Source organism: Tilletiopsis washingtonensis (genome assembly GCF_003144115.1).
Source record: "Tilletiopsis washingtonensis strain MCA 4186 unplaced genomic scaffold FA09scaffold_9, whole genome shotgun sequence".
Classification (NCBI taxonomy): domain Eukaryota; kingdom Fungi; phylum Basidiomycota; class Exobasidiomycetes; order Entylomatales; genus Tilletiopsis; species Tilletiopsis washingtonensis.
The window spans coordinates 276,775-302,141 of record NW_020312006.1 but is presented as its reverse complement, the minus strand read 5'-3'; the positions used below and the strand labels follow the sequence as shown (position 1 = coordinate 302,141).

Sequence of the window (25,367 nt, the reverse complement as noted above, 5' to 3'; positions counted from 1 at the left end):
TCAGCCGGGCCTTGCGCAGCCAAAGAGCGCGAGACGTCACGTGCTGCCCAAGCGCACAAGCCAGGCTGGGCCGAGCTCGATCGAGAGGCTTCGAGCTCGAGCTTCCTGCGCCGCGAGGAGACATCAGGCAGGCGCTCTGCTCGCTGCCTCTCCGCAAACCTGCCTCTCGACCACTACCATCCCATGCTAACGCACCTCCGCCGACCCGCCACTCTCCTCAGCCCCCTCCTCCGCCGCAACATGTCCGTCTACAAGGTCGTCTCCACCTCGTCCGCGCCCTCGGCCATCGGCCCTTACTCGCAGGCCGTCGTGCACAACGGCATTGCCTACTCGAGCGGCTCGATCGGCTTTGAGCCATCGACGATGCAGATCGTCGAAGGCGGCGTCGAGGCGCAGACGCGCCAGGCACTCAAGAACCTCAAGGCTGTCGTTGAGGCGGCCGGCGCGAGCACGGCCAGTGTGCTGAAGACGACGGTGTTCCTCAAGGTGAGCGTGCCGTGCAGTCCCCAACGCCATCACTCCGGCGCGAGGCCGCAGAGATAGCGGCCAGGAGTCGCGCGATGGCCTGGAGACGCTCGCAAGCGCATCATGTCTCAGGCGTTTCGCAGCGCTCATCTCTCTTCGTCCCGCTTGCCGACGCTCTTCAATCTCGCTCGAAGGACATGGGGGACTTCGCTAAGGTTAATACCAGTGAGTGAGACGTGTGTGTGGCTGAGCAGTACCCGTGCTGACCTGTTGCTGCAGTCTACGAGGAGGTGAGTTCACGCTGTCTCACTTGCGCTTGCCCGACGGCTGGCTCTGGGGAGCAGGTGCGAGATCGGGCCGAGCTGCGTGCACCCCCGCTGCAGCGTGCGAACGGCGTCACACAAGAGGCTTGCTCGCATCGCTCTCGGCGACATCACGGCTGCTGCGCTGGCGCATCTTGATGCTGCTTCGCAGCAACGTCATGGCGGCGGACGATGCGACGCTCCAGCACGAGCGGGCGAGGTGTGAGCGAGCTTCGTCTCTGCCACAGGCCGGCACATGCACGCTGCTTGCACGCTGCTGCCACATTGCTCTAGCACACATCGCTGGCTCGGCTGCAAGCTTGCGGCGGCGATGTACGGTGTCCGCCAGTTGTGCTCTCGACCAAGCTTTGCGACGCAGCGCCCGAAGCCGGCGCGCATAACGCTAGTCTCGCGGCTGCGTCTCCGTCGCAGGCCTCGTCTTTTGGCCCACACCTCCTCTCCGTCACCGCAGCTGACATTCTCCGCCTCGCTCGCGCAGTTCTTCGCCCCGCACAAGCCCGCGCGCTCGGCCGTCGAGGTGGCGCGTCTGCCCAAGGATGCCCTCGTCGAGATCGAGTGCATCGCTGCCGTCACGGAGGCGTAATGTTCTGCGATCAGCGCACGAATGAAAGCGCGTCCGAAGTAGCTCTGCTGTGCGCTGCGATTGACGAACAGAGGAGAGAGAGACAAAGCCGAGACTTGCCCGTTGCTGACGCTCGGAGGGGCCCCGCTGCAACGCCATTCTCGAGCTGCGTGTCCGATCAGCTGCCGCTCCTCGCTGCTTGTCAGCCAATGTCTTTCCTCTTGCACCAGCTAAGCACCGTCTTGCTGGCCTTGCCTCACTTCCTCGGCGTTGGAGCTGAGCTCGTGGTCGACGAGCGCGCGGAAGCTTGCGCACGTGCTTGTCAATCACCACATGGCCGCAGGCGCCGCAGCGCTGAGCGATGCAGACGCCTCCAGTGCTTCTCTCTGCGTGCCCCACTCGCTGCTGCAGAGGCGTAGTTGGAGGGAAGGAAGCAGGGCCGCGAGGCTGTCCGTCGCTGCTGTCAGTGTGTTGAGCTCTGGCAGGCGCAGCTCGAGGCGGCGCACTCACGCGCTCCGCTGGCCGCTGGCCTCGGCCTCGGGCAGCGCGTCAGCACGGCAGGCAGGCGCCCCGCACCTCGCTTGCGCGTGTCGTGTGTTGTGCCGCGCGCCGCCGCGCCGGCCACGGCCCGCTCCCTGAAGCCCACCGCTCGCCGCCGCCCCGAGTGATCCGGTCGCAGCCGGTGCGCCTTTCCCCGCATTCTCTCTCTCGCGCGACGACGACGACGACGGCGACGAGCACTGCTGCACGCCCGCGCTCCTTGCTGTGCCCATTGGCTTCACACCCCCGTCCAGCGCTCTCGTCCACTCGCCCCGACGCTCGCACCTCGCCTCTCCGCGCACACGCCTCATCTTCGCGACCCTAGCTGCGTGCGATCGCAGCCATGTCGTCCGCCGAGGTCATCGATGCGTGCGTGGCCATCGCTGTCCGTCTCTTCACGCTGTCTTGCGCTGATGCCCCTGTGGTCTGCGCAGGCTCTTCGAGCGCACCGTCGACATCGTCCAGTCGCTGCCCAAGGCCGGCGCCATTCAGACCAGCTACGAAGAGAAGCTGGCGCTGTACAGGTGTGTACTGACTTCTGGACGGGCGGGGCGGGGACTGCTGGCTGGCGCGCGCGGAGCAGAGGGGCCAGCGCTGGGCGCTCCTGCGAGCTGCGAGCTGCATGTCGGCCAAGCGAGCGCCCGGGTGCGACCTCGCCTCGAGGAGGAAGGCAGGCGATGTAAGCCAAGTCGCTGACGAGCATGGTCTGTGCTGTGCAGTCTCTACAAGCAAGGTGCGTCTCTCCGCCGCATCGTTTTGCCCTCGCAGGCTCTGACGACTCTTGCGCAGCGACCGAGGGCGATGTGACGTCTCGCCGGCCCGGCATGCTCGACATGCTGGGGCGCGCCAAGTGGTGAGACCCCGGGTCCCCACTCCACGCCGGGCTTGCGAGACGCTGATGCGTGCTGCCTTTGCCGCTCTGCAGGGACGCTTGGTCATCGCGCCGCGGCTTGAGCAGCCAGGACGCCAAGCAGCTCTACGTCGAGAGCATGCTGCGGGTGAGTCTGCGCTGGCAGCGTGGAGGTATCGCTGTGCAGGCCGCTGATGTGCGCGGGATGTGGGTCGCAGACACTGCGCAAGTTTGCCGATCGGCCACAGGCGATTGCGCTTATTGAAGAGCTGGAGAGCTATAGCGGAGACGTGGCGCAGCGAGTCATGAGCGGTGAGTCCGATGCAGCGCGGGTCGCAGCGGTGGAATGACGCTCACGCGGAGTGCGTGTCTAGCATCACTGGCGCGCGCCGGCTCAGACTCAGACTCGGACTCAAGGCCACGCTCGCCCGTTGCCATACCCGTGCCGGACACTGAGACGGACAGCGAGGATGAGCGGGATGCAGTGGCGCAGCTGCCGCCAGCTATGGCGTCTGCATCTGCGTCTCGCCCTTCCTCAGCGCAGGCAACACGCGGCGGACGATCAGTCGGCGGCGGGTCAGGCGGACGACGCACGCCTCAGGGTGGCTCAGTGAGCGGTGGGCTGCCGCAGCGGTACGCCGTGCCGCCCTCCCGCGTGCCGCGCGCACCACCATCAGCTGCGAGCCGCACGCCTGCGCCACTGGCGACGGATTCCGAGGATAGTGACGAGTCCTTGGCGGCGCGCGAGGAGCGACAGCGTCGCGGCTCCCAGCAGCCGTCGATCAACACTCCACGCGGAGCGCCTCGTGCGGCGCAATACTACGCCGGCGCAGGCCCACCGGCTCCGCGCTACGCCACGCCGCAGTCCTGGTCGCGCGGGCCGGGCTCAGTGACAGGTGGCGAAGGCCGGCTGTATGCGCCGCCCAATGCGCCTCGTATGCCGCCTTCCGAGTCTATGGGCGGCGGAGGTGCAGGCACGAGCATGTACTCTGCCGTGCCGCCGTCTCGCGCGCCGCCGAGCGAGCAGCACTACTACCATCACGCCGGCAGCGTGCGTCCTGGCGCGCCTTCCTCCATCGGCGCTCGCTCCGGCGGCGCTCCCTCGCATCGCGGAGCCGTGCAGCCGCAGCGCGCAGAGGTCGACACGGCGCTGCAGTCCATCCAAGCCTCGCTGGCAGCGCTGCACGAGCGGCTCAATCGCGTCGAGGAGACACGCCGCTCCGGTCTCTCTGCGGCGCTGTTTGGCCCTAGCGGAGCAGGCGCTGCAGATGGGAACGGCGGACGGAGAGGAGCTCTGCGCAAGGCGTACGGCGCCCTGACGGACGCGCTGCATGACATTGCCGTGCTGCTCGGCCTCGGCGCCGCTTCACGCACCGGCACCGCGGCGCCTTCCTACCTTGCCTCCGCTGGAAGTCGGGGCAACGGCGCAACCAACAGCGGTGGAGCAGCCAACCAAGGCGGCCTCGGCGCACCACTGCGTCTGCTTGCAGCGGTGCTGAACCTCTCGGTTCGCCTGGCGCTCGACCTGACGAGCTTGGCATTGCTCTTCTCCCTCATCGTCTTCTTCGTGCAGCGGCTTACAGGGCGCGGCGACCCGCTGCTCCTGCTGCGGCTCATGCGGCGATGGCGTCCAAGGGCTGCGGCGGCCCTGCTGCCGGCGCAGAAGACGAAGAGGGGAGAGGCGACGGCTGTGGCTGCCTAGAGTGCTCTGTGCAATGCCCACCCACTTCTCACTGCGACGGACCCGAGGCGACAGCACTAGAAAGGGTCTCTGATTGTATGTGTGAGGCGTGTGTGTGTGACAGGGAAAAGGGGTGCGTGTCCAGACTAGGAGAGAGAAGAGGACAAGACGGCCAGAGAAAGTGTGTGACTAGAAGGGAAGAGAGAGGGGCCGCGACTATTCGTCCGCCGGCACCTCGACGAACGCGCGGAAAACGACAAGCTCCTCGTCTCCCTCGTTGCGCAGCTCCACCTCGCAGCCCGCGCCCACGAAGTACGTGTGCCCGGGCTGCTTGACCTCAAACTCGCGCGGCGCATCCGGCGCCAGCGTGTGGCCGTTGGCCGCGCTGTTGCTGCGGCTGCGCGAGCCGTTCGCTTGCTCCTGCGGCAGTGGACGCGGGCGAGCGATGAGCTTGGCGTTGGCGCCTTGCGTGACGAGCAGGATGGAAGGGCCGTCGAGCGGCTTCTGCGTCTCGCTTGCTCCGGGCGCCAGGCAGGTGCGCAGAACGGAGAACTCCTCGATGGGCGGGTCGTACAGAAGCGTCGGGACGTCTGGCGTGCCGTCTTCCTTCTCCTTCGGCGAAGCGTATGCCTCGGCATTGGCGCTGTCCTCAGCCGGCGTGTAGGCAGTGGCGCTCATGCGCTGCTTCTCCGCGCCGCCGGTCGAGTACGTGAGCATCTCCACGAGCGTCTCTACGTCTCGCTCCTTGGGCGTCAGGCCGGCGCGCACGACATTGTCGGACGCAGCCATGCACTCGACAATCTCGCCGCGCAGGTAGGCGTGCGGCTCGTTGGCGCCGAGGAACATGGCCTGGCCGGGCGAGAGGTGGACGACGTTGAGGACGAAGGTGCAGAGCACGCCGATGTCTGCTGGGTACTGCTCGTTGAGGCGCACCACGAGGCGCGCCACGTCCTCCTCGACCTCCAGCTCGGACGCCTTGCCATCGTCCAGTGCTTGGCGATAGCGTGCGGCAAGACGCATGACGGCCGTCTTGTACGTCGTGCTCTGCGCACGCATCAGGCGCCCAAAGATGCCGCGCACCCACGAGCGCGTCTCCTCGTCCGTCGTGCCCGACGATGGCTGGCTGGCCCACGCCAGCTCGGAGACGAATGCGACGGGCGCATTGACGACCTGTGCAAACTCGGGCACCGCATCGAGATACTTGTGCATCTCAGAGAGTGGCCGGAAGCCGCAGAAGCCTTCGAAGTCGGTCAGGGCGATGGCCATCTCTGGCTTGTGGTTGTCGTCTGGCAGCACTTGTCAGCGCCATTGCTGCACAACGTCATTCGGGCCAGCTCACCCTTGTAGCTATCCGGCTTCTCGCCGTGCAGCTTCTTGCCGAGCTCCTTGTCGGGATGCGCTTGGATGCTGAGCGCCTTGCCGACGCTGAGGATCTTGAACAAGAACGGCAGCTCGCCGGCCGGACGCTTGAAGTAGCGCGGCCGTGCGCCGAGCAGCGCGGGGTGACGGGCGAGGTAGGAGGAGAGCTGAATGGGGGAGCCGTCTGGTGGTGTTGGGCTGTTTGGTGGCGGGATGATGGAAGAGGGAACAGTCGGATGCGTGCCCATCCAGAGCTGAGTCGAGGCGTCAGTACGAGGACCAGAGCACACAAGAGGTGCGAAATGGCTGAGACTACAAGGCGAAGAGGTGCTTCTCCGCAGCACTCCGCAGCAGCAAGTCTCAGAGGCAAGCTAGCAAGCCGTAGGAAGCTTGCGAATCCTCGCTGTGCAGCTTCACCGGCCTGTGTTGTCGCCTGCCTTCACCCGCTGCTGGTCACTCACCTCTGCAAACTTGGTGCCCTCCTTTGCCTTCTCCACCTTCGGATCACTAGCGCTTGCCAGCTTGGCCACCAGCGCACCATCCTCGCGCGTCATGCCCCACTCATAGTGCTGCGTGCCGGGCTTGAGTTCAAATGCGGCGCCGAAGGGGCCGTACGGGCCGTACGGATCCTTGCTGGCCGAGGACGATGCGCCCGAGGAAGAGGAGGAAGAGGCAGACGGCATGGCGTCGCGGGTGAGGTGGGCAGAGACGCTGCGCAGCCGGCTGTGCGCTGCGGCGGCGGAGGAGCGAGTGGTGGGAATGGTGGAGAAGAGGCAAGCGGGCGGGTCGTCAGGCCTGCTCCTGACGAAGCCGTGCGTGGCCGGATCTGTGCTTGCGTGGACGGGTGGCGTGCGTGCGCTGCTGCGAGGCGAAGAGAGGGCGATGTGGGAAGTGCGAGGTGGGCCAACTGGCCGTGCGCTGTGGCTGGCGAGCGAGGCGATGAGGGTGTGACTGTCGGATGTGACGCTGCCCGCTGTGCTGCTGCAGCTGCCCGCTGCTGTGGAGGCACGCGTCCAACCTCTCCTGCGCTGCCGCATCTTGCCCTCGCCCCCAGCATCTGCAGGCCGCATGCAGCATCCCGAGTCCGCCGCACGCGCCGCGGGACGGCCGCCGTTCCGACAGCAGAACGCCGGCGTCGTGCCGCTGCCTCGGCCGCTGCGACGCTGCAGCTCTTCCCTGCATGCTGCAGCTGCTGCGAGAGGGTGCAACCTCGGCGTGTTGGCTGAGATGTCCCAAGCGGGCAGTTCCTGCCCTCGATACGTGCCGCCCTGGCGCGGTGCCTTGCAGCGGCGCTCCCGCCATCCTCGGCGCCGTGCCGGGCGCGGAGTTGCGGCGTGCTCGCAGATCTTCTCGCCGCCGCCGCCGCTTCCGCGCGCCCTCGACGTCGTCGTCCCGCATCGCATCGCATCGCATTTCTCCGAGAGATGGAGAACGCCCGGCGGAGCGGTCCCGAGCCCGAATTTGCGCATCGGTCCGGACGCAAGTCCGAATCATCAGCCGCTAGGAGAGGGTCGAGGGCAGCAGGCGGATGAACTCGCATCGCCATAGACACCGCGCTGGCCCCGACGACCGTCCTTGGCCGCTTCTTCAGGAGGGAGGGGAGAAAGCCGCAGAGCTCGAGACGCAGGAGCGAGATGCACAGTCCATCATCCTCGTACCGCCTACTCATCAGCTTGCAGCAGCAGGAGCGCAGGTGAATGAGATAACATAGCAAAGCCTCGGGCAGACGACGGAAACGGTACATCAAGAGCAAGGACAGGCAGTGGCACATCGCGCCGCCCAAGTCGCATGCAGCGGGCGCGGGAAGAGGAAGGAACGTGACGCGGAGAGCAAGCCAGGGAGACGTGGACAGAGAGGGGGACGCTCGCGGCTAGAGAATGCGCCGCACCGTGCGTCGCTCGCCCGTGCCCGCAAGCTTGACAAGGCCCTGCGAGGAGAAGATCAGCCGGCCGCCATGCGCATACCTCATCGTCGAGCGACTCACCTCAGTGTCCAGGGCGCGCATGAGGTCGTACAGTTCCGTCGGGTCGACGGCGCCGTACGTGCTCTGGTCCGCCAGTGCCTTTGCGACATCGGCGTAGCGCACGGCGCGAGGCGGCACACTGCCGTCTGCGGAGCCGCCGCCCATCGACTCGAGCAGCGCCAGCGTCTCGCGGCGCAGGTCGCCCGCCATCTTGCGGCCTGCGAGGCCTCGGCCAGTGTTGACGAGGTCGAGATCGATGAGGCCCGTCGTGGGGTCCGTGGCTGAGCTCTTGGTCGCCTCAGCGATGAGGCGACACGCCTCCTCGACATCCTCAACGTCGACCGTCTCGCTCCAGCGCATGCGAGCGTGCGCCTCGGAGAGACGGATCATGCTCTCCAGCTGGCGCGTCGTGGCGGTGATGCGGCGCTCGGCACTGCGCGGGTCCTCGCCGGCCTTGCGCAGCGCCACGTAGCGCTCCGCCAGCGCCGAACCGGCCGCCTCGGTGAGCACGGGCTGCACGTGGTTGCGCACGTAGCCAATGTAGGCGGTGAGCGTCTCGATGGGCAGAATGTCGGAGCCGCCAGTGCTTGGCGCGTCCTCGAGGTAGAGACCGACCAAGTGCCGTGCGAGACGCCGGTCAGACGCCTCGTCGACCTTGTCCAGCACGAGATAGACGAGGTCGAAACGACTGATGAGCGTGGGCGGCAGGTCGATGTTGCGCGTGATCGGCAGCTTGACGTTGTACTTCGAGCCGACGGGGTTGGCGGCAGCCAGCACCGACGTGCGTGCGTTGAGCGTCGTGATGATGCCGGCCTTGGCAATCGAGACGGTCTGCTGCTCCTGCTCGTCGTGTAGGGCGTCAGCATCATGGCGCGGCGAGCCGATGTACAGCACGCACCATGACTTCGTGCAGCACACTGCGCGTCGCATCCGACATCTTGTCGAACTCGTCGATGCAGCACACGCCGCCGTCGGACAGCACAAGAGCACCACTGCGAGGGTCCAGTCAGCACGCGTTCTTACCCCTCAGATACGAGCGACTCACCTCTCCAGCACCAGCTGCTTCGAGTCCGGGTCGCGCGTCACGTAGGCCGTGAGACCCACGGCACTCGAGCCCTTGCCGCTGGCGTACACGCCGCGCGGCGCGATCTTGTGCACGTACATCAGCAGCTGCGACTTGGACGTTCCCGGGTCGCCGACCATCAGCACGTTGATGTCGCCACGGTAGCGCGGGCCGCCCTGGCCGCCGCCGGAGCTGATCGTCTTGTTGGTGCCGCCGAAGAGCTGCAGCAGGATGCCCTTCTTCACGTCGTCCATCTCGTAGATGGACGGCGCCAGCGAGCGCGCCAGCAGCTCGTAGCAGTCGGGCCGCTCGGCGATGCTCCGCAGCTTGGCCTGCAGCTCCTCGGCGGCACTGACGCCCTGCGAGCCGCCGGCGGTGGTCTGGCGCCGTGTGGGAATGTCAAAGGCGCCGCTCGTGCGCGTGTCCAGGTCCTCATCGTCGTCCTCCTCGCCACCAACGCCCAGCGACTGGGCACCGCGGCCGTCGCCGCGCTCGTTCTCGTCGCGCGTGCTGGCATCGACGCCGAGGCGGCGAGCGTTGCCGCGCTTGACGTGGATGACGTCGAGGAACGTCTTGTACAGGCTCTTCTGCGTGCGTGCGCGCGGGTTCACGCGCACGGCCTGCGAGCGGAAGATGCCGGTGATCTCGACGCGGTCGCCCGGCTTCGAGACGTCCACCAGCTCGTCGTACGCGCAGAGCGTGACGGTGTGCGGCGTCTGGCCGTCGGGCACGGCGTCGGGCGTCTCCTGCAGGCGGATCACCTGCCGGTCGGCGAACTCGCAGCGGTTGTGGATGAGCGCGATGGTGCCCTGCTGGCCGCACACGTCGCGCGGGCAGCGGTCCGGCTCGGCGATGCGCCCGCGGTCCAGCTCGACGGACATGGTGTGGTTGCACGCCAGGCAGCGGAAGAACGCGTTGCGCATGTCCGGGATGATCGGCGTGCAGCGGATCACGAGGCCACGCACGGTCACGAGCTTGTCGATGTCGCCCGGATTGAGGTCGCGCATGTTGACCGTGTCGTGGCCGAACGGCCGCACCTTGTACGTCATGCCCTGCATGCGCTCAATGTCGATGTCGGCGCCGCCGTCCATGCCGTCGCGCGCACTGCGCTCGTCGAGCTCGGCCAGCGCCAGCATCTCGTCCTTGAGCACCGTGTCGAAGATCGCGACGACCTCGCTGGGATACTTAATGATCCAATGCGCCAGCTTGCGCGACGGGCCGAAAGCAGCCAGGTCGGACACACGCACGTTGAGCGACGTCTGGTCGGTTAGGCGCATCCGCCGCATGTAGCCCTGGTAGACGAGCGCCTCGCCCTGCTCGGCCGTGCGCCCCTCGGGAATGTGCCGCGACCTGTCGCCCTGCTTGTCTGCCACGGCTGCCGCTGCCCAGCGGTACTTGAGGCGGAAGCCCCGCAGGAACTCCTGGCACGCCGTGAGCGTCTCGCTGATGCCCACGCCGGTGCCCCAGATGACCTTGTGCTCGCCGTCCTGCGCGGGCGGCGCTGCGTCGTCTGTTGTCGGAGCGGCTTGCGACAGCGTGAAGTCGGAGTTGGCGTGCATGCTGACGTCTGAGCCAGGCGCCGAAGCGGCACCTGCGTTGCGCACCGGCATGCGCGCTGTGCGCACGACCGAAGGCGAGGCCAGGATCGCAGACGAGTGGATCTCACCACGCCGTGCGCGCGGCGTCGAGAGGTTGCTGCGCGGCGACCTGGTGCAGGCGTCAACAAGCGCTATCGACATCTGCAATACCAGGGCTACTCACTCGTCGAAGAAGAGGCCGCGGGCACCGCCGCCACGGAAGTCTGACGAGGCGTCGCTGCGCAGGCTGCTCGAGGGCACGCCGCGGCCGGCGCCGCTGCGACCCTGCGCACGCGCCGCAGCACCGGTGGCAGCACGAGCGCTGGCACGGGGCGTGCCGGCCTCGGACGACGAGGGCAAGTGCAGAGGCGAGCTCTGGCCGTTGCCTGCGCTCGGTGTCAGTGTCGCACGAGCTGGCTGGCGAGGAGAGCCATCACTCACGCGACGATGCAGGCGCACGCTGCGAGCCCGATGGCCGTGCCGTGCTGGCCGTGCTCTTCGCCGGGCTGCTGGACGGGAACTGCAGCGGGCTGGAAAAGGCGCCGGGCGTGCGTGCGGCCGACGAGGCGGGCGTCTGCGCCGAGGCGGCCGGCGTGCGGGCGTCCTCGGGCATGTCGGCGTCGCCGCGGCCGGGAGAAGACATGCTGGGCAGTGGAGCAGCTGCGGGCTGAGATGCTCGTGGTGTGAGACGTCGATGCGGTGTGTTGCGGTTAGGACTTCGAGATGGTGGAAGGATGGTGCGTGCAGCTGCACCTAGGCTCGACGCCGAGCTCGCACGGGCAGGCGAGAGCCGACCTCGACCGTGGCAGATGCACACGCCGCGCCGCCCGCCTTCTCGCTGGCCGGCGGTGGCGGGCACGGGAGCAGTCTCGCTGCGAGAGCAAGCCGACGCGTCCATTAACGCGTCCCTCGCCTCGACGCGTCTGCTGCTGAGTTCCCACGAGGCGCTCGCACGTGATCTGATGCCTGGCGTGCGTCCGTGCACGGGCGCCTCTCGAGCTCCTCCTTCTCACCGCCACCTCGCCCACTAGACGCCCGCGCAACGCTCCAAAGCGCTGCACCCGTGCCCCTCGCTCACGCGCAGCTGGTCTGCCTGTCTGCGCCGCGTAGACTTCGAGCCGCTAGCCTCTCCGCTCCTCCTCCCTGGCGCATCTCGCAGCCTTCGCCCAGCATGATCTCCGACGTCACCCTCTCGGCGCTGGCCAACTGGCTCGGCAGCCTCACGATGGTGCTCATCGTCGTCTACCACGTGAGCTCGATAGGCGCTTGAAGTGTGGGCAGCAGCTGATCATCGTGCTCTGCTCAGCTCATCACGGTCAACGCCAAGCGGACCGCCTCGCCGCAGTCGGCCGCCAAGATCGCAGGCACCCGCAGCTGAGGCTGCAGGAGTTGGACGGGTGGATTCGGCGACGGGATGGGTCTCAAGAGAGGGAAGGGGTCGAGAATGTGATCGATTGGTATCTCAGGTGACACGCGACGTGAAGAGAAGAAGCGAAATGGAGAATGTGAGTACATGAGAGAAGGCGAGGCGAGAGGGACGGAGGCGTCTCGAGATGGCCTAGAGCGCCCGCGGCTTCCAGAAGCCCTGCATCTGCTTCCTGCTTGGCGTTGCGTGGCTCGAGCGCTTCTTCGGCTCAGGCCTGAGCCAGCGCGGCTGCCACAGCTCGTCCTCGCGCTCCTGCTGCATCTCCGAGTCTGGCTCCGCCGCCGGCGACGGCAGAGCAGAGCAGGCAGCGAGCGGATCTTCGGCGCTGCTGAAGCTCTGCGCTGCAGATGCGGCAGTCTGCAGCACACGTGCGTGCTGGTACGGCGTGAGACGTGGCGCGTCGAAAGCGTAGGAGAAGGCGCGGTGCGATGTGGGCGGCGTGCTGGGATGGCCGGGCCCGGTCAGGAAGTCGAGCGGGTCTGCAGCGCTCGAGAGCGGCTGCGGCACGGCCGCTAGCACGGGAAGGTGTGGAAGAAGGTAGCGATGCTCTGGCTCTTGCTCGAACTCGGGCTCGTGCTCGTGCCGAGTCTCTTGCTCGAGATGATGCGACTGTCGGGCAGGCATGCGAGCGCCTGCGACGCTTTCGGCGTCCCAGTCGAAGGCATTCGCTTCTTCGAGCTGCACTAGCACCTGCTCGCAGAGCTCGTCTTGCTCTGGACATGCGTGTGGCGAGACAGCGCGCAGCTCTGGTCGCTGGAATGGTTGCGGCGCTCGCGGTGGCCAGGCAAGCGCCTCGTTTGGCGGCACAGAAGCTCGTACTTGGGGCTCTGGTGAGAGCTCGCCGCGTTCGCACGCGCGCAGCAGAGCCTCAAACGAGCTGCTGCGGTGCAGACGCGGCTCGGCTCGGCGTGTCTCGATGCCGCCAGGCTCAGAGGAAGTCTCGAGCGCCAAGCCCAGGTGCTCGAGCGGCTGCGGCGGCGCACCTCGCGGCCGTGGCAACGCTGCCAGATCTTGCTCGCCGGAGGTACCGCCGCGGTGCAGCTCCGCTAGCCGGTGCGGTGCCCGCCAGGCATTCGAGGGCACGGCTGCGCCCGGTCCGAACGCCATGAGGCCGCCGCCGCGAGTCTCGGGCACGGAATGCTCGACGGCACGCTCGAGCGGGTGCAGATGGCGCAGCGGAGCGCACGACGAAGATGCAGGCTGTGCTTCCGGAGCAGTGCTGGAGCGCTGCAGCGAGGCGCGTGCCGCACGCGCCGGCGGCTCAGGCGAGGCAGTCGATCGCGAAGCGGCTCTGCTGTCGATGATTGGCCGATAAGGCCGGACTGGTGACGCGGGACGCTGGCGCTGCGCATACGTCGCGGAGCGCCATTCAGGCGACGTTTGCACCTCGCGCTGGCGTTGATGGAAGAGCAGCAAGCGTGCGTCGTCCTCGTCTTGCAGTTGCGCAGACGGGTCGGAGGCCGATGTTGCGCCAGGGCCCGCCTCGAGCGCGTCCTTGCTCGACTTGTCTCGCCGCCGCTGCGCAAGCGAGTGCGCCGAATGCGCCTCGCTTGCATCGGAATCAACGCTGCCCGTCGCTTCTTGAGGCTCGAGTCGCTCGGCGGCTTGGCGTTCGTCCGCAGGCGGGAGCGCCTTGCGCCTCTTGCTCTTCTCCCTCGTATCGTCCACGCTCGCCTCCGATGCCTCGGCATCATCTTCAGCATGGATCAAGCGCCGCTTCGTACGGCCGCTGCCGCCTGCCGTCTTGCCTTGCAGGAACGGACGCTCGCGGAACATCAGGTCCGTCGGCGTGCTGCGCGTGCCGCGTGGTCCGCGCATCGTCGGGCCGGAGGCGGCGCCGTGGTTGAAGAGGCCAAGTAGGGGCTCGCGGGCCGGTGCGTTCTGGAGCCATACGGAGTCAGCAAGATGCAGCAAGAGACGTGTGAGCTCGACGTACCGTCAGCCGGCTACTGCCGCTTCGCGTGCTCGGCAACAGCGAGATCTTCGCCGTCTGCTTCTTCAGCCGCTTCGAGCGCGTCTCCTCCGCCGTGGTCGTGCCTCGCTTTCGGCCCTTGCCCCTCTCTGGTAGCTCCTCCTCTTCAGCATCTTCTGCGCGTCCTCGCGACTTGCTCGACTGCCGACTGGCCCGGCGTAGCAGCGTGGCGTGCGGGGCACTGCGGTCTACTACTCTTGCTGCTGTCTTTGGTGTGGCCTCCGCTGGCTGAATGCCATTGCGCTGCGCCTTGCGATCGCGACGCTCGAGCTTTCGCGCCTCAAGCCCTGCAAGGAGATAATGAGCTCGTGCTGAAGTAGGAAAGCCAGAAGCGCTCACGTGCTGCTACGGCTGCTTCGTCTGCCCAGTAGCCCTCCGGCAGCCCACGAGCCTCGTTAGCTGGCAAGGCCGGTGCTGCGACGTTCGGCCGTGTACGATCAGCAGTAGCTGCCCTCTTGTCGGAGCGATGCCCTGCCTGTTCGATCGTCCGTTTCTCTGCTGCTCCGCTGGACGGCTCGGCCACTGGCCGCGACGCACGGTCCTCGTCTCTAGCGCGCATCGACCTTGCCCGTCCGACGCTCTTGCTCTTCTCCGGCACTGCCGAGTCCGTGATGGCGCCATCGTGCCGGGCGACCGGCTGTCGCGGCACCAGCGCAGGTCTCAGTGCCGGCGGCTCCTTCTCAGGCCGTGGCGTGCCCGTAAAGGCGGCGCGGTCGTGCGGTGCCGGCTGAGCAGGCATCGAAAGTCGCGGCGGCGCAGCGGCGAAGTGCTGCTGCGCCTGTGAGGCCACGTAGGCCTCGACGGCGCCAGAGGAGGCCGAAGCGCCGCCGAGGCGAGCCAGCGCATGCGCTGTGAGAGGCTGTTGCATGTGCGATGCTGCGGCCTCGAGAGAAGTGCGGAGAGGGGTGCGCTCGGGGCGCGGCATGCGGGAGAGGGTGGTGGCGCGGTCGGAGAAGTGGAGGCGCAGCAGCGGGCGAGTCCAACACCCTGACGCGCAGGCGTGAGAACCTCGCCGCCCGACAAAAGCCAGCGCCGGCCGCGGGCTGCGAAGACCCTACGCAGCCCAAGCGGGTCGCAGCAGCTAGAGCGAGGCGACCACTGCCACGGACAAGAGCGAGACCCTCCACACCACGCTTGACAGCGCAGCTCGAGCTGCGACGAGGACAAGGCAGACGCGCGCTTGGGCCCCGCGCTCCCTTTGTCCTCACGCGCGCGGCTCGGCGGGAGCAGGTGTCCTGCGAGGCGGGCTGAGACTCAGACTCTAGTGCGCGCTTGGGCCCCTCTTTGTTCTCGATGGCCTCTCCCTCGTCGGCCGCCAGCGCTGCGGAGAGCGGCCCGAGCTGAAAGGCTCATCATCGGCGGAGCGGCTCGGCAGTCGTGCTCTGCGCTGCACGGCGTTACAAGGCAACGGCACGCGCGACTCTTACTCGCAGCGGCGGTGCCGTGAGAGCGTCAGGGGCGCGTCCGCTCCCAATCGAGCACTTGCCTGCCTCGTTTGGCCGTGCTGGCCGGCCGCCTGCGACTGCCCTTTGTCTGCCGCAGCACCCACCTCACACTGCCCGCCTGCCGCCGTCCGTCCTCTAGTCGTGTCGCTTCATTTGATTGAGCTGCTAGCTCGCTTTGTAGAGCGTGCCTCATCCTGCTGGAGAGCCGCCTCGAGCTGAGGATGCGCCTGTGCGCAGCTCGCCACACCCGCCCTCCTCCCTCCACCACCATCCCAACCGCCGTCCCTCCCCCATGCCCGCACAGCAGGTCAGCGTGCCGCAGATCCTACGCGACATGCTCTCGCAAGCCAACGTCCCGGCGCACGGCCGTCCGGCGTCGCAGCCCGCCGGCAGCTCGGCGTCCGCCTTCTGTGCCAGCATCTTCGGCGAGCGCGCGAACGGCAGCAACAACAGCAACTCGGCCCAACCCTCGCCCACGACGGAGCGCTTCACCGAACTCCCCGACAGCAGCCCTGTCCCTGCCAGCCTGCCGCCGCGTCCGGCCCTGACGCAGCGCGGCAGCTCGCCCGACGTCGACGCAGCGGCGGCACCGGGCGCCCGCCGCGAGTCGCTCATGCTCGAGGGAAGTGAGGCAGCCAATGGCGCCGGAGGAGACTTGGCTTCGCAGCTGGCCGTGCTCAAGGAGCGCCAGCAGCAGGGCTACATGCGCAACAAGGAGCGTCTGAGCAAGGTCGAGAATGCGGCGCTGCAGATGCGCATCGCCCTGCTCCAGCTGCAGCAGGATGCCGCCGCCAACTCGGCCGGCACGGCACACGAGCTGGCTCGCCTCGGCACCGAGCTTGCGCAGCTGACGGCGAATCAAGGTGCGCTGGTCAGCAAGCTCTCGACGATGCCCACCTCGCCTTCGCTGCCGCCCGGCTTCGTCGATCCCGTACAGCGCCAGAACGAGGAGCTGCTGCGTCTCTCGCAGGATCTCGAAGCGCGCAACGCAACGCTAGACGCGCGCAACAGGGCCCTTGACGAACGCAATGCGGCCCTGGACCAGCGCAACGCCTCGCTCGACGCGGTCAACGGCGAGCTCGCGACGCGCAACGACCAGATGATGCGCGCGTTTGAGGCGATGCAGAAGCAGATCAGATCGCTCACCAAACGTCAAGACGAGACGGACGCCGAGGCAAAGAAGCGCACGAAGATGTTCGAGCAGATCGAGCAGATCGAGCGCGTCAGCAAGGCTGCCAACGCCGCCAACGAGGAGCAGAAGCTCAGAAGTGCTGCGGGACGCGCGGCTATCACCGAGGAGGAGCACAAGACCAAGAGCGCTGCTGGACGCGAAGCAGCGCAGACGAAGGCGACGACGAATGGCATGCGCATGCACGCCAGCAACGACAGGCAGACGATGCGCGTCGAGCGCGACGTACACAAGCGCGCAGACCACGACCCGCACGACGACTCGGGCCTCAGCCTCCGCTCGGACGTCTCTCCAAGCGCCGAGCGCCACCCGCGCAAGGCGGAGAACTCGTTCGGCCCGCCAACGACGGACGCATCGGGCGCACAGGCCGTCAAGCGCCCCCTCTCGGCGCGCCTGGAGGAGCGTGACGGCCCCCCGATCGAGGGCCGCAAGCGCCTGCGCTACGAGACAACGTCGCTCGAGGAAGGCGAACACCCGCCCGAGCGCGTCGAGACGATCCAAGAGCGCATGGACCGCATCTCCGAGGCAGCCGAACGCCGCGAGGCCGGCCTTCGCCACAGCTACAACGAGCGCTGCACTGCCAAGGCTGCTAAGGCGGTGCAGGAGGACGCCGATCGTCGTGAGGCCGCGGAGCGTCGCAAGGAAATTGACCGCCGCGAGGAGCTGGAACGTCGCGAGGCCGTCGAGCGCCGTGAGGCACAGGAACGCCGCGCACTCGCGCCCCGTGGCGAAGTGACGCCGCGCGGAGCGGTCGCTGAGCGTCGAGAGGAAGTCGACCGTCGCGAGGCCATGGAGCGCCACCAGGCACTCCTCGCAAGCAACGACCGCAACTCGATGCACCCGGCCAATCGTCCGAGCGACCACCTGTCCATCATCGGACGCTGGTGGGACGACCGCATCTCCAACGAGTGGCGTCTGCACGACCTGCTCTCCAGCTGTACCGCACACACGATCGGTCAGCGCAACCTCAAGATCTTCTTCGACCCGCGCGAGCCGCACTCCATCGCCACGGCGCAGCTCGAGAGCGAGCTGCGCACCGACATGAAGAAGAGCAGGGTGAATGTCCGCAAGGACCGCCTGCGCCTCGAGTTCCCGCGCGGCATCACACACGCGGGCAGCAGCATCGGCCCGTCGATCACGCTCGACGCCATGGTGTCGATCGCACAGGGTCTCACCGGACGTGCAGGCACTCCTGACGTGGTGCTTGGTCGTGACTTGTGAGTGCCGGCACGCGAAGCCGCCCCTGTCTCGACGCTGACGCCCTCCGACGTGCCTGCGCTCCCGTCCGCGCTCAGCATCAACTACCACGCCCTGATCTTCATCCGCGTCTCCTGCGACAACGGCCGCTTCACCTCGCCGATGAAGCCCGACGTCGAGATCCCGCTGCGCCTCATGAGCTACTGAGCGCATCGCGCAGCAGCGCGGCCGTCGGCTTGGCCCGCGTGGCGCGCCCCGAGCGCGTCCCAAGGGGCCTCCGAGAGGCTGCAGCGTGCGCAGGAGCGTGGCTCTCGCCTGCGACTTCCGCACCGTCACCGTCCCGACCACCTTCTCGACCGCACTACCTTCTCGACACGTCACCGACGACCCGGCCTTTGACCCCTGCGCGCGCCAGCCCTGAAACTCTGTCAGATCGCATCGCACCGCCTTCCCGTTCCGCCGCCAATGCATGTTGTCTAGCGAACGCCTCCGGAGTGTGCGGCCGCCAGGAGTGAGGATTACGAGAGAAAGGCAGAGCGGCCGACTGGGCGTGAAGGCTAGGTGAGAAATACAATCGGCGCGCGGCATGTGCACGCTGCGTTGCCGGACAGGAGCGACAAAGGCATGTGGGGCACCAGGAGAATCTTGGTAGATAGGGCACGCAAGGAGCGCGAAGCGGAGATGCAGAGCAGCGAGGTCGGCGGGTGTCCAGGATGCGCAGTGCTTCGCTCTCAGTCGATGAAGGCGGCGTGTGCTCGCTTGGCGGATCTGCAGACACGGAGCGTCAGTGTGCAGTCCAGCATGCGCCTTCGATCTGCCTGCCACACTCACTTCTCGAGCAGCACGTGCAGGTCGCGCACGACGATGCGCAGCACGACGTTGGCGAAGAAGTCGGCGCAGCGGCGCAGCTTCGTCTCGACGACGGCACGCAGCTCGTGCGGCAGCGCCGCGTACGTCTCGACGCCTGCCGATGGCGCCGAGGCGCCTGGCGGCTGCCGGGAGTGCAGCAGAGCTTGGAGGTGCGTGCCTGTGCATGCGAGGATCAGCCACAGCACACCAGCCTGGCGAGGCTCTGCACGCACCAAGGATCTGAGATCGGCTGAACAGCCGCGCCAGTGCCTCGATGTACGACGCCGGCGAGTCCGAGCTGCGAAAAGCGGAAAGCGTCAGTCCTGCGCGCACACTTCAGCCGTGCGCCGCGACTCACTGCTTGGAGCCATTGGTCATGCGATCGAGCGAGCGCGTGAGCTTCGAGCCAAAGGCGCCGAGCGACGTCTGATGGCGACGAGTGTCAGTCGCACGCCAGAAAGGAGTTGACTGTATGCCTCTACTCACATTCGCCTTCTTGCCGGCGACCGTCTCGAGGAAGCCGAGCTTGCGGGCGAGCGAGTTCTGCACCTCGACGAGCACCGCATCAAAGTCCTCGAGCTGCTTCGCAAAGCGCGCCGCATGCGCGATGCCCAGTCCCGGCTGGCCCGGCGGCGGGTTGAGCAGCGCGTGTCCAGCCTGCTCCAGCGCGTCGATGGCGCCAGCGACGACATCGAGCATGCGCACCTTGGCCTCGATGGCCTGCAGCTTGGCGCCGGCACCCGGCTGCACCCACAGCTCCTTCGGCACGTAGAGGCGCCGCGAGATGAAGGCGCCACGCACGATGCTGAGATGCAGCTGGCGCATGAGGTGGAAAGGCCGCAGTGCCGGAGCAGCGGGCACGGCTGGCATGACCGACGTCTCGGCCGGGCCACCGCCGACGCCGAGCCACGGCAGCACGAGCACCTTGTTTGCCGAGTTGAAAGAGACGGCCGACGGCACCACTGCCGCAGAAGGCAGGCCAGTCGGGAACAGCGTAGCAAAGCTCGGCGTGCGAGAGTCGCCGCCATGCCCACCGATGCTGCTGTTCGCGGCGCTCGGATGCAGTGCGGAGATCGGCGAAGATGGCGGATCGAGCGAGTGATAGCCCGGCGACGAGGAGAGCGTGTGCAGGAAGGAGGACTCTGCGCGGACTGTCATGCTGCTGTCGGTGTGGCTCGGCGGAGCGATCCTCAAAGACGGCGCTGGGCCGCCTGGAGCCGACGGCAGCGTGGGCGAAGTGGCAGGCATGGACGCCTTGCGCGTGATGCGTGGCACTGCGGGCGGCGGCGAAGATTCTGCAGCGTGCGGCGGCATGAAGCCTGGCGGCATGGCCGGCCGGCGGTTGCCGGGCTGCGAGAGCGCTCGCTTGCGTCCCAGACTGCTGTCTCCACTCGTGCTGTCCGTGTCGCCGCGCTGTCGCCGCTGCGGCATGTGCGGCAGGTCCGCTGCTTCCATTGTAGGCGTGGCAAGCGGACTAGGCTCGGCCGACGACAGACCGCCCATGGTCGGCATAGGCAGGCTGAGAGAGCCGTCGCCGCCTGGGCCACCCACGTTCTTGCGCCGCTGGCTAATCGTCCCTGCGCTCACTGTCGGACTGACGAGAAGGCGATGCTCAGGCGATGCCTCGCGACCCACTGTAGCCGCACGTGCGCGTGCTGAGGACGAAGAGTTGGAGGACGACGACGACTGCAGCCGCAGCATGTCCTCCGACTGGCGCGGCTGTGGCGGCGGCGGTGGCAGCGACACCACAGCTGGACGCTGCGACTCGTCAGCGCCGGCGGGCTTTGGCGGAGCACCGCCCTCGCTGCTTGGTCTCCTCTCCATTCTTTGCGCGTCTTCGACTTCCGTCTCAATCCCGAGCGGCGAGGGAATGTGAGACAGCGAGCCAACAGCTCGAGAGCCGGCCGCTCGAGAGCTTTGCACACGAGGCACTGGCGGCACGCTGCGCGTAGGCGGCGCTGTGTCGCGCTGCAACTGCGCTTCGTCCGGCCGAGGCGTCGCGGCATCGTGCGAGACGAGATTGGGGTCGATGTCGAAGTACGGCGTCGCGGGCGTGCGCACCTCCTCATCGATGCCCAGTGACCGCTGCAGTACTGCATGCCGCGCTGGCTCTGGCAACCGCAGGCCTGAGCTCTGACTCGACGAGGCGCCGTTGGCAGATCTAAACGAGCCCTCCGAGTCGGAGCGCCCATGCTCGTGCCGCGTCGGAGCACTGGCTTCGAGCAGCATCTCGTCGCGCCCCACCGGCGAGCGCGGATCCGGCTCGCGCTCGCGCTGTATCGAGATAGCTGGCGTCGGTGCTGTGCGCGCATTGCTTGAGAAGGCAGCAACGGCCGCTGCAGCGCTCTCTTCGCGCCCTCGTTGCCGCGCAGCAAGCGCCAAGCCGTTGCTGAGCGCAGGCGATGGCGCGCCACCGAATGCGCCGCCTTGCCGCGCATTCGCCATTGACGGACTGCCGTGCTCCGACGGCCCAGCCTCGGTAGCAGGCCAGTGCTGCACGGCCGAGCGCCGCGGCGTGCGATCGGCGTGCTCTGCGTTTTCCGAGCCCTCGCTCGAGAGATCCGACTCTGGCGAGTAGATGAGCGCGAGCAGCCGGATGCGATCGGCGTACGTATCGTGCTGAGCGCGCCTGGTCAGCGATAGCACAGCGGCACCACCCAAGTCGCTAGACTCACAATGACTTTGAGCCTTCGCCGCTCCTCCTCGCGCGTCACCTTCGTGCGCCGCTGCGAGTTCCTCGGCGCGATGCGCTCCATGACCTCCTGCAGCAGGCGCACAGCCTGCTTGTACGCGGCAATGGCCTCAGGCACATTGTTGGCGCTGTCGAGCAGCACGGCGCTCTGTGCCTTCTGCAGCGCAATCGTGAGGACGTTCTTGCTGCTCAGCGGCACGCCGGGCTGCAGTGGACCCGCAGCGGATGGCGCGCCAGGCACGGCGCCGAGCTCCAAGATGGCAGCGTCTGACATCTGTCCGGGCCGCGGCGACGGCGAGGCGTGATTGCCTCTGCTCGTTGATCGCGTTGCACTCTGCTGAGCCTGAGCAGAGCCGCTGCCAGCGCGCAGAGCCGTTAGGCCCATGCCGTGTGCAGCGCTGCCAGTGCTGCCGCTCTCGCTCGAGCCGCCAAGACTCGGCATGGCCTGATGCGAGCGCGCATCCTGGCCATTCTCTCCTCTATCTCTTCGTCTGTCGGCCTCACGCTCCCACTCCCGCTCCCGCGTAATCGGCGGCGAGGAGCTCGATGAGCTGGCTGCCTGCTGCATCGCCACTCTGCTCGCCTCTTGCTCCCGCCTGTATGCCTGCTGCTGCTGCCTGTATGCCACTGCAGCCGCAGCTGCTGCCGTCTCGCCGCTCTCCTGCGAGTCCTGCTCCCTCTCGCGCAGAGGTGCAGCGCCAAGGGTACGCGATGTCGAGGCTCCAGCCGACGAGCCGGCGAGCGAAGGCAGCAGTAGCTCGCGGTGCTGCACCCCAGAGGGTCTGCGCGGCTGCACAGTATGCGCCGGCTGCTGCAGCTGTGCTGCGAGCTCCTCACGTCCGCGCGGAGACGTCGCGCCGCCCGAAGCCGCGCGCCGCACGTCGCCGAGATTCGGAGAGCTGGTGCGCGCCAGCAGCGTTGGTCGAGCGTGTGGCGGGACAGCCGAGAGAACGACATCTGACGAGTCAGGCGCCGACATGTCCCACGAGCGCCCTGCAGCAGCAGCTCCGGCGGCAGGCGTAGCCGAGGATGCAGGCAGGAACGAATCCCGGCGCGAGTACGGCAGCCGCTGCAGTCGGCCAGCCACAGCGACGCCAGGCGAAGAGGCAGAAGTAGGCGTCGCAGCACTTGATGCCGAGCTCAGCCCGGCGGACTCGTCTGCAGCGGCGCGCGTGGGTGAGGAAGTCTGGGAGAGCGAGCCGAGCAGGTCGCTGTGCGAGCCGCTGCGCGTCAGTCGGCGCGGCGGTGTCGTTATTGAGGGTTCTCCGGCTGCGACTACGGCGCTCGGCGACTCGTATGGAGTGGCTGAAGACGCAAGACCAAATGCCTGGCCGAGCGTTGAGCGACTTGGCGCGGCGCCAGCCGGCTGTGAGGAGGGCGCACCGGACGAGGCAGCAGGTGCTAGTGCGGCGGCGCTGCCACTGCCGGCTGCGGCGCCCCATCGCGCCGCCATGGCAGCCACAGCACCACGCTTGCGAGCCGGCTCCTCGACCACGGTCGGCTGCGCCGGCTTCGTGCTGCTCTCGCCCGAGACGGAGCGGCCCATCTGTGCGCCGAGGCGAGAGCCGCGCGAGGGGCGCGTGACGCGCGGTGCGGCCATGCCGCTCGGCGCCTCGTCGTCGGCGGGCGCCGTGAGGTCGAAGCTGCTGCTGCGGCGGCGCATGAGCGACGGCCCAGCGGCGACGGGCGGCGCTGCGTCGGCCATGCTGGATGTGCGGGGCTGCGCTCAGAGCGGCGCGCGCAGCGAGCGGCACATGGGACGAGGCGGGGTAAGGGCGCGCGCCGCAGTGGGCCGGGTCGAGGGTGCGCGGCTGCGTCTCGGTGGTGGTGGTGGAGGAGGAGGAGGAGGTGAGAGACGGCGGAGCTGGATGCGCAGCACGGGTGTCCGTGCTGGAGTGATGGGCGCAATGACGATGCGTGAGAGGGCGCTCGTCGGCGGTGCTTGCTGTTGCTGTGCTGCGAGGCGCACGCCGTGAGAGCGTGCTGTGACGCGCCGCGCGGCCGCGCGCCGTGCGCCGAGCCGCGCTTGCGCCCCTGGCCGCTGCCGGCGGCCGGGCTTGGGCCTCCTTGCTGCCCCTCTCATCTCCCTCTCCGGAAGCGGCGAGAGCGCCAAGCTGCACCCTGTGCCAGCTGATGAATCTAGCAGCTGCGTCGAGATCGTCTGCAGCTCGCGATGGATGAGCGGTGAAGCGAGGGCGAGACACGCTGTGAGGTGCGGTGAGGTGCCCCGTCGCTCTCGCAGGTCGCGCGGCGTGGAGATGCATGATGGCGCTGCTGGCCGTGCGACCTTCGCGCGCTGGCGAGCAGCCATCTCGCTTCACTCCTTGCTCCACAACACCTCGCACACCAGCCCGACCTCGCCCTCTCCTCGCTGCCCAGCCATGGCCAGCACATCCGCGGCGCCCGCTGCCGGTGCGGCCTCCTCGCTGCCCGATGCGCTCTCCACGCTGCGTGCCTCGCTGCCGCTCAGTACCGGCTGCTGGAGCGATGCGTCCGGCGTCTCCGTCGAGTCAGCCAAGGCGACGCATCTGCAGCTCTCCGGGCATCTCTTTCCTCGCAGCACGGCCACGCGTCTCGTGCGGCCCAGTGCGCCCGACAATGCCACGCCCAGCACGGCGCCGCAGCACTTCTACGCGCTCGACGACCTCGTCTTTGCCAGCCTCTCGCGCGACGAGAGCTATGCTGCCTACCTGCTGGCGGCGAACCGCACGGAGGGCATGGCCGGTCGCCACTTGAACGCCCTTGAGCGCCCGCGCGTGCTGAGAGCGCTCGAGCAGGAGGGCGAGATGGAGCTAAGCGAGGCGGAGCTGCAGCGGCGCCTGGAAGGTGAGCAGAGCCGGCACGTCGAGCGAATCGGACGCAGGGGGCCTGCAGGAGCACTGCAGGAGCTCGCTCCCTGCTCATGACGAGCGAGTCTTGCTTTTTGCCGTGCCATCATGACTACGCTCTCCGTCTGGTCGAGCGCGAGCCGCGCCGCATCTGTTGCGCTTCAAGCTGACACGCTTTCTGCCTCAGCTCCCAGCAGCAGCACAGCACCTGCCGCTCAGGCAGCAGCTGCGCCTAAGCGCGCCTATGTGCCATCTCCCGCCGATGCTGCCTTCGTGAAGCGCCTGCGCACGCAGAACGTCGAGGTGGTGCTGCGAACGCGGTCGCATGCCTTGCGCGGACCACGAGCAGCGACGGGTGCTACCGCCGACTTCGCCTCTGCACACAAGGCGCTCGCACCTCTGCTGCGTGGCGCTACTACTGGCGGGGCCCAGTCTGCGCCTGCTTCTCGCGCCGCAGCAGCACCGGCAGCAGGCCAGCCGAAGCGGCGGCGTGGCGATCCGATCATCGTGCTCAGCAACGCACCGACGGCACTGCTGGGTCTCTCCAACCTCTCTGCTTTGCTGGGCGGCGGCGTGTACATGCCGCGCAGCAGCGGCTCCAGCGGCGAGACGATGCTGTCGCTGGAACGACCTGGCCTGCCGAACGGACTGCGGCAACGCTTCCTGGTCGTTGACTCGACGGAGGCGCTTGCTCGCCTTGGCGCAGGAGGAGCGGATCCGTGGGAGCGTGTCGTGGCGGTGTTCACGAGCGGTCAGACGTGGCAGTTCAAGGGCTACAAGTGGAGCGAGCCGCGCGAGCTCTTCAGGCATGGTAAGTTGTGTAGTGCTCGCATCGCCCTATCAGCATCGCTGATTCTTCCTCGCTGCGACAGTGATGGGCGTGTACGTGCGATGGGCAAACGACGCAAGAGCGCCGAGCGTGCGCGACTGGAACGTCACGGAGCTGGCTGTGAGTCGGCTTTTTGAGCCGCCCTCTCTGCTTCTGCTGACGACTTCCCGCTCTTCCAGGTGGACCGCACGAAGCGGCATACAGACAAGCAGCTCGTGGCGCACTTCTGGCGCAGCCTCGATGCGTGGGTGGCACGCAACAAGCCGGACCTGGCGCCGCGCGGTGCAGTTGAGGCGCGGTAGCGAATGCAAAGCATAATCTAGCAGCGACTCTGGGACTTGCCGCGCGGAGAGTAGCGTTCCACTTGGCTGTGCGCCCGCTATGCAGCTGCGGAGTGTTCGTGCGAGCCAGTCCATGAAGCGCAGAGGTCCTCGTCTCGTGATGCGAGCGACGAGCGCAAGGCAGTCCTGGGCCTGAAGCGCGTGCCCGACGTGCTTTCCACGCTCCTCGCGACCCCAACGCTGCCGTGAGGCCCTCCACACAGAGCTTTGTCTGGG

At 67.7% G+C, this 25,367-nt stretch overlaps 8 protein-coding genes across 8 annotated transcripts; 4 read left to right on the top strand and 4 right to left on the bottom strand.

Annotated features, from left to right (window-relative positions):
• Nucleotides 1–240: 240 nt before the first annotated feature.
• FA09DRAFT_296778 (YjgF-like protein) lies at nt 241–1,371 on the top strand (the record flags this gene model as incomplete). Its single annotated transcript, XM_025740183.1, has 4 exons — nt 241–486; nt 660–690; nt 745–755; nt 1,267–1,371. 4 exons carry the CDS (start codon nt 241–243, stop codon nt 1,369–1,371), a joined length of 393 nt encoding a protein of 130 aa, XP_025598748.1.
• A 605-nt stretch (nt 1,372–1,976) lies between these two features.
• Nucleotides 1,977–4,510, top strand: FA09DRAFT_329523 (ACBP-domain-containing protein). The gene is made up of 7 exons (XM_025742214.1): nt 1,977–2,259; nt 2,325–2,414; nt 2,610–2,623; nt 2,680–2,743; nt 2,816–2,888; nt 2,959–3,052; nt 3,115–4,510. The coding sequence occupies exons 1-7, from the start codon at nt 2,234–2,236 to the stop codon at nt 4,440–4,442; spliced, it is 1,689 nt and encodes a 562-aa protein (XP_025598747.1). The 5' UTR covers nt 1,977–2,233; the 3' UTR covers nt 4,443–4,510.
• FA09DRAFT_317962 (mannose-6-phosphate isomerase) lies at nt 4,497–6,733 on the bottom strand. Its single transcript, XM_025740892.1, has 3 exons — nt 6,242–6,733; nt 5,761–6,034; nt 4,497–5,707 (listed from the first exon to the last, which is right to left on the bottom strand). The coding sequence occupies exons 1-3, from the start codon at nt 6,461–6,463 to the stop codon at nt 4,638–4,640; spliced, it is 1,566 nt and encodes a 521-aa protein (XP_025598746.1). The 5' UTR covers nt 6,464–6,733; the 3' UTR covers nt 4,497–4,637.
• A 735-nt stretch (nt 6,734–7,468) lies between these two features.
• Nucleotides 7,469–11,113, bottom strand: FA09DRAFT_329522 (MCM-domain-containing protein). The gene is made up of 6 exons (XM_025742213.1): nt 10,825–11,113; nt 10,568–10,769; nt 8,789–10,513; nt 8,642–8,735; nt 7,765–8,583; nt 7,469–7,707 (listed from the first exon to the last, which is right to left on the bottom strand). The coding sequence occupies exons 1-6, from the start codon at nt 11,024–11,026 to the stop codon at nt 7,651–7,653; spliced, it is 3,099 nt and encodes a 1,032-aa protein (XP_025598745.1). The 5' UTR covers nt 11,027–11,113; the 3' UTR covers nt 7,469–7,650.
• A 441-nt stretch (nt 11,114–11,554) lies between these two features.
• Nucleotides 11,555–11,761, top strand: FA09DRAFT_338330 (hypothetical protein; the record flags this gene model as incomplete). The annotated part of the gene is made up of 2 exons (XM_025744090.1): nt 11,555–11,632; nt 11,690–11,761. The coding sequence occupies 2 exons, from the start codon at nt 11,555–11,557 to the stop codon at nt 11,759–11,761; spliced, it is 150 nt and encodes a 49-aa protein (XP_025598744.1).
• Nucleotides 11,762–11,820: 59 nt separating this feature from the next.
• Nucleotides 11,821–14,717, bottom strand: FA09DRAFT_329521 (hypothetical protein). The gene is made up of 3 exons (XM_025742212.1): nt 14,121–14,717; nt 13,746–14,068; nt 11,821–13,690 (listed from the first exon to the last, which is right to left on the bottom strand). The coding sequence occupies exons 1-3, from the start codon at nt 14,704–14,706 to the stop codon at nt 11,942–11,944; spliced, it is 2,658 nt and encodes an 885-aa protein (XP_025598743.1). The 5' UTR covers nt 14,707–14,717; the 3' UTR covers nt 11,821–11,941.
• A 3,364-nt stretch (nt 14,718–18,081) lies between these two features.
• Nucleotides 18,082–23,089, bottom strand: FA09DRAFT_329519 (hypothetical protein). Its single transcript, XM_025742211.1, has 6 exons — nt 21,137–23,089; nt 18,948–21,080; nt 18,820–18,887; nt 18,695–18,759; nt 18,444–18,639; nt 18,082–18,380 (listed from the first exon to the last, which is right to left on the bottom strand). The coding sequence occupies exons 1-6, from the start codon at nt 22,856–22,858 to the stop codon at nt 18,344–18,346; spliced, it is 4,221 nt and encodes a 1,406-aa protein (XP_025598742.1). The 5' UTR covers nt 22,859–23,089; the 3' UTR covers nt 18,082–18,343.
• A 401-nt stretch (nt 23,090–23,490) lies between these two features.
• FA09DRAFT_329518 (CDC73-domain-containing protein) lies at nt 23,491–25,174 on the top strand. The gene is made up of 4 exons (XM_025742210.1): nt 23,491–23,979; nt 24,169–24,792; nt 24,854–24,930; nt 24,990–25,174. Exons 1-4 carry the CDS (start codon nt 23,535–23,537, stop codon nt 25,110–25,112), a joined length of 1,269 nt encoding a protein of 422 aa, XP_025598741.1. The 5' UTR covers nt 23,491–23,534; the 3' UTR covers nt 25,113–25,174.
• The last annotated feature ends 193 nt before the right edge of the window (nt 25,175–25,367 follow it).

Coding starts and splice junctions, on each gene's coding strand:
- FA09DRAFT_329523 (XM_025742214.1), top strand. CDS start 2,234: ATGTCGTCCGCCGAGGTCATCGATGC. Junction 2,260..2,324: donor TCCGCCGAGGTCATCGATGC/GTGCGTGGCCAT, acceptor TGGTCTGCGCAG/GCTCTTCGAGCGCACCGTCG. Junction 3,053..3,114: donor GGCGCAGCGAGTCATGAGCG/GTGAGTCCGATG, acceptor GTGCGTGTCTAG/CATCACTGGCGCGCGCCGGC.
- FA09DRAFT_317962 (XM_025740892.1), bottom strand. CDS start 6,463: ATGCCGTCTGCCTCTTCCTCCTCTTCCTCGGGCGCATCGTCCTCGGCC. Junction 6,035..6,241: donor AGGGCACCAAGTTTGCAGAG/GTGAGTGACCAG, acceptor GCCTCGACTCAG/CTCTGGATGGGCACGCATCC. Junction 5,708..5,760: donor GAAGCCGGATAGCTACAAGG/GTGAGCTGGCCC, acceptor AAGTGCTGCCAG/ACGACAACCACAAGCCAGAG.
- FA09DRAFT_329522 (XM_025742213.1), bottom strand. CDS start 11,026: ATGTCTTCTCCCGGCCGCGGCGACGCCGACATGCCCGAGGACGCCCGC. Junction 10,770..10,824: donor GCGTGCGCCTGCATCGTCGC/GTGAGTGATGGC, acceptor CACCGAGCGCAG/GCAACGGCCAGAGCTCGCCT. Junction 10,514..10,567: donor CGCGGCCTCTTCTTCGACGA/GTGAGTAGCCCT, acceptor CGCCTGCACCAG/GTCGCCGCGCAGCAACCTCT.
- FA09DRAFT_329521 (XM_025742212.1), bottom strand. CDS start 14,706: ATGCCGCGCCCCGAGCGCACCCCTCTCCGCACTTCTCTCGAGGCCGCA. Junction 14,069..14,120: donor CGAAGCAGCCGTAGCAGCAC/GTGAGCGCTTCT, acceptor ATCTCCTTGCAG/GGCTTGAGGCGCGAAAGCTC. Junction 13,691..13,745: donor GCGGCAGTAGCCGGCTGACG/GTACGTCGAGCT, acceptor GTATGGCTCCAG/AACGCACCGGCCCGCGAGCC.
- FA09DRAFT_329519 (XM_025742211.1), bottom strand. CDS start 22,858: ATGGCCGACGCAGCGCCGCCCGTCGCCGCTGGGCCGTCGCTCATGCGC. Junction 18,888..18,947: donor TCGCCGGCAAGAAGGCGAAT/GTGAGTAGAGGC, acceptor CGTCGCCATCAG/ACGTCGCTCGGCGCCTTTGG. Junction 18,760..18,819: donor ATGACCAATGGCTCCAAGCA/GTGAGTCGCGGC, acceptor CGCTTTTCGCAG/CTCGGACTCGCCGGCGTCGT.
- FA09DRAFT_329518 (XM_025742210.1), top strand. CDS start 23,535: ATGGCCAGCACATCCGCGGCGCCCGCTGCCGGTGCGGCCTCCTCGCTG. Junction 23,980..24,168: donor GCTGCAGCGGCGCCTGGAAG/GTGAGCAGAGCC, acceptor TTTCTGCCTCAG/CTCCCAGCAGCAGCACAGCA. Junction 24,931..24,989: donor GGAACGTCACGGAGCTGGCT/GTGAGTCGGCTT, acceptor CCGCTCTTCCAG/GTGGACCGCACGAAGCGGCA.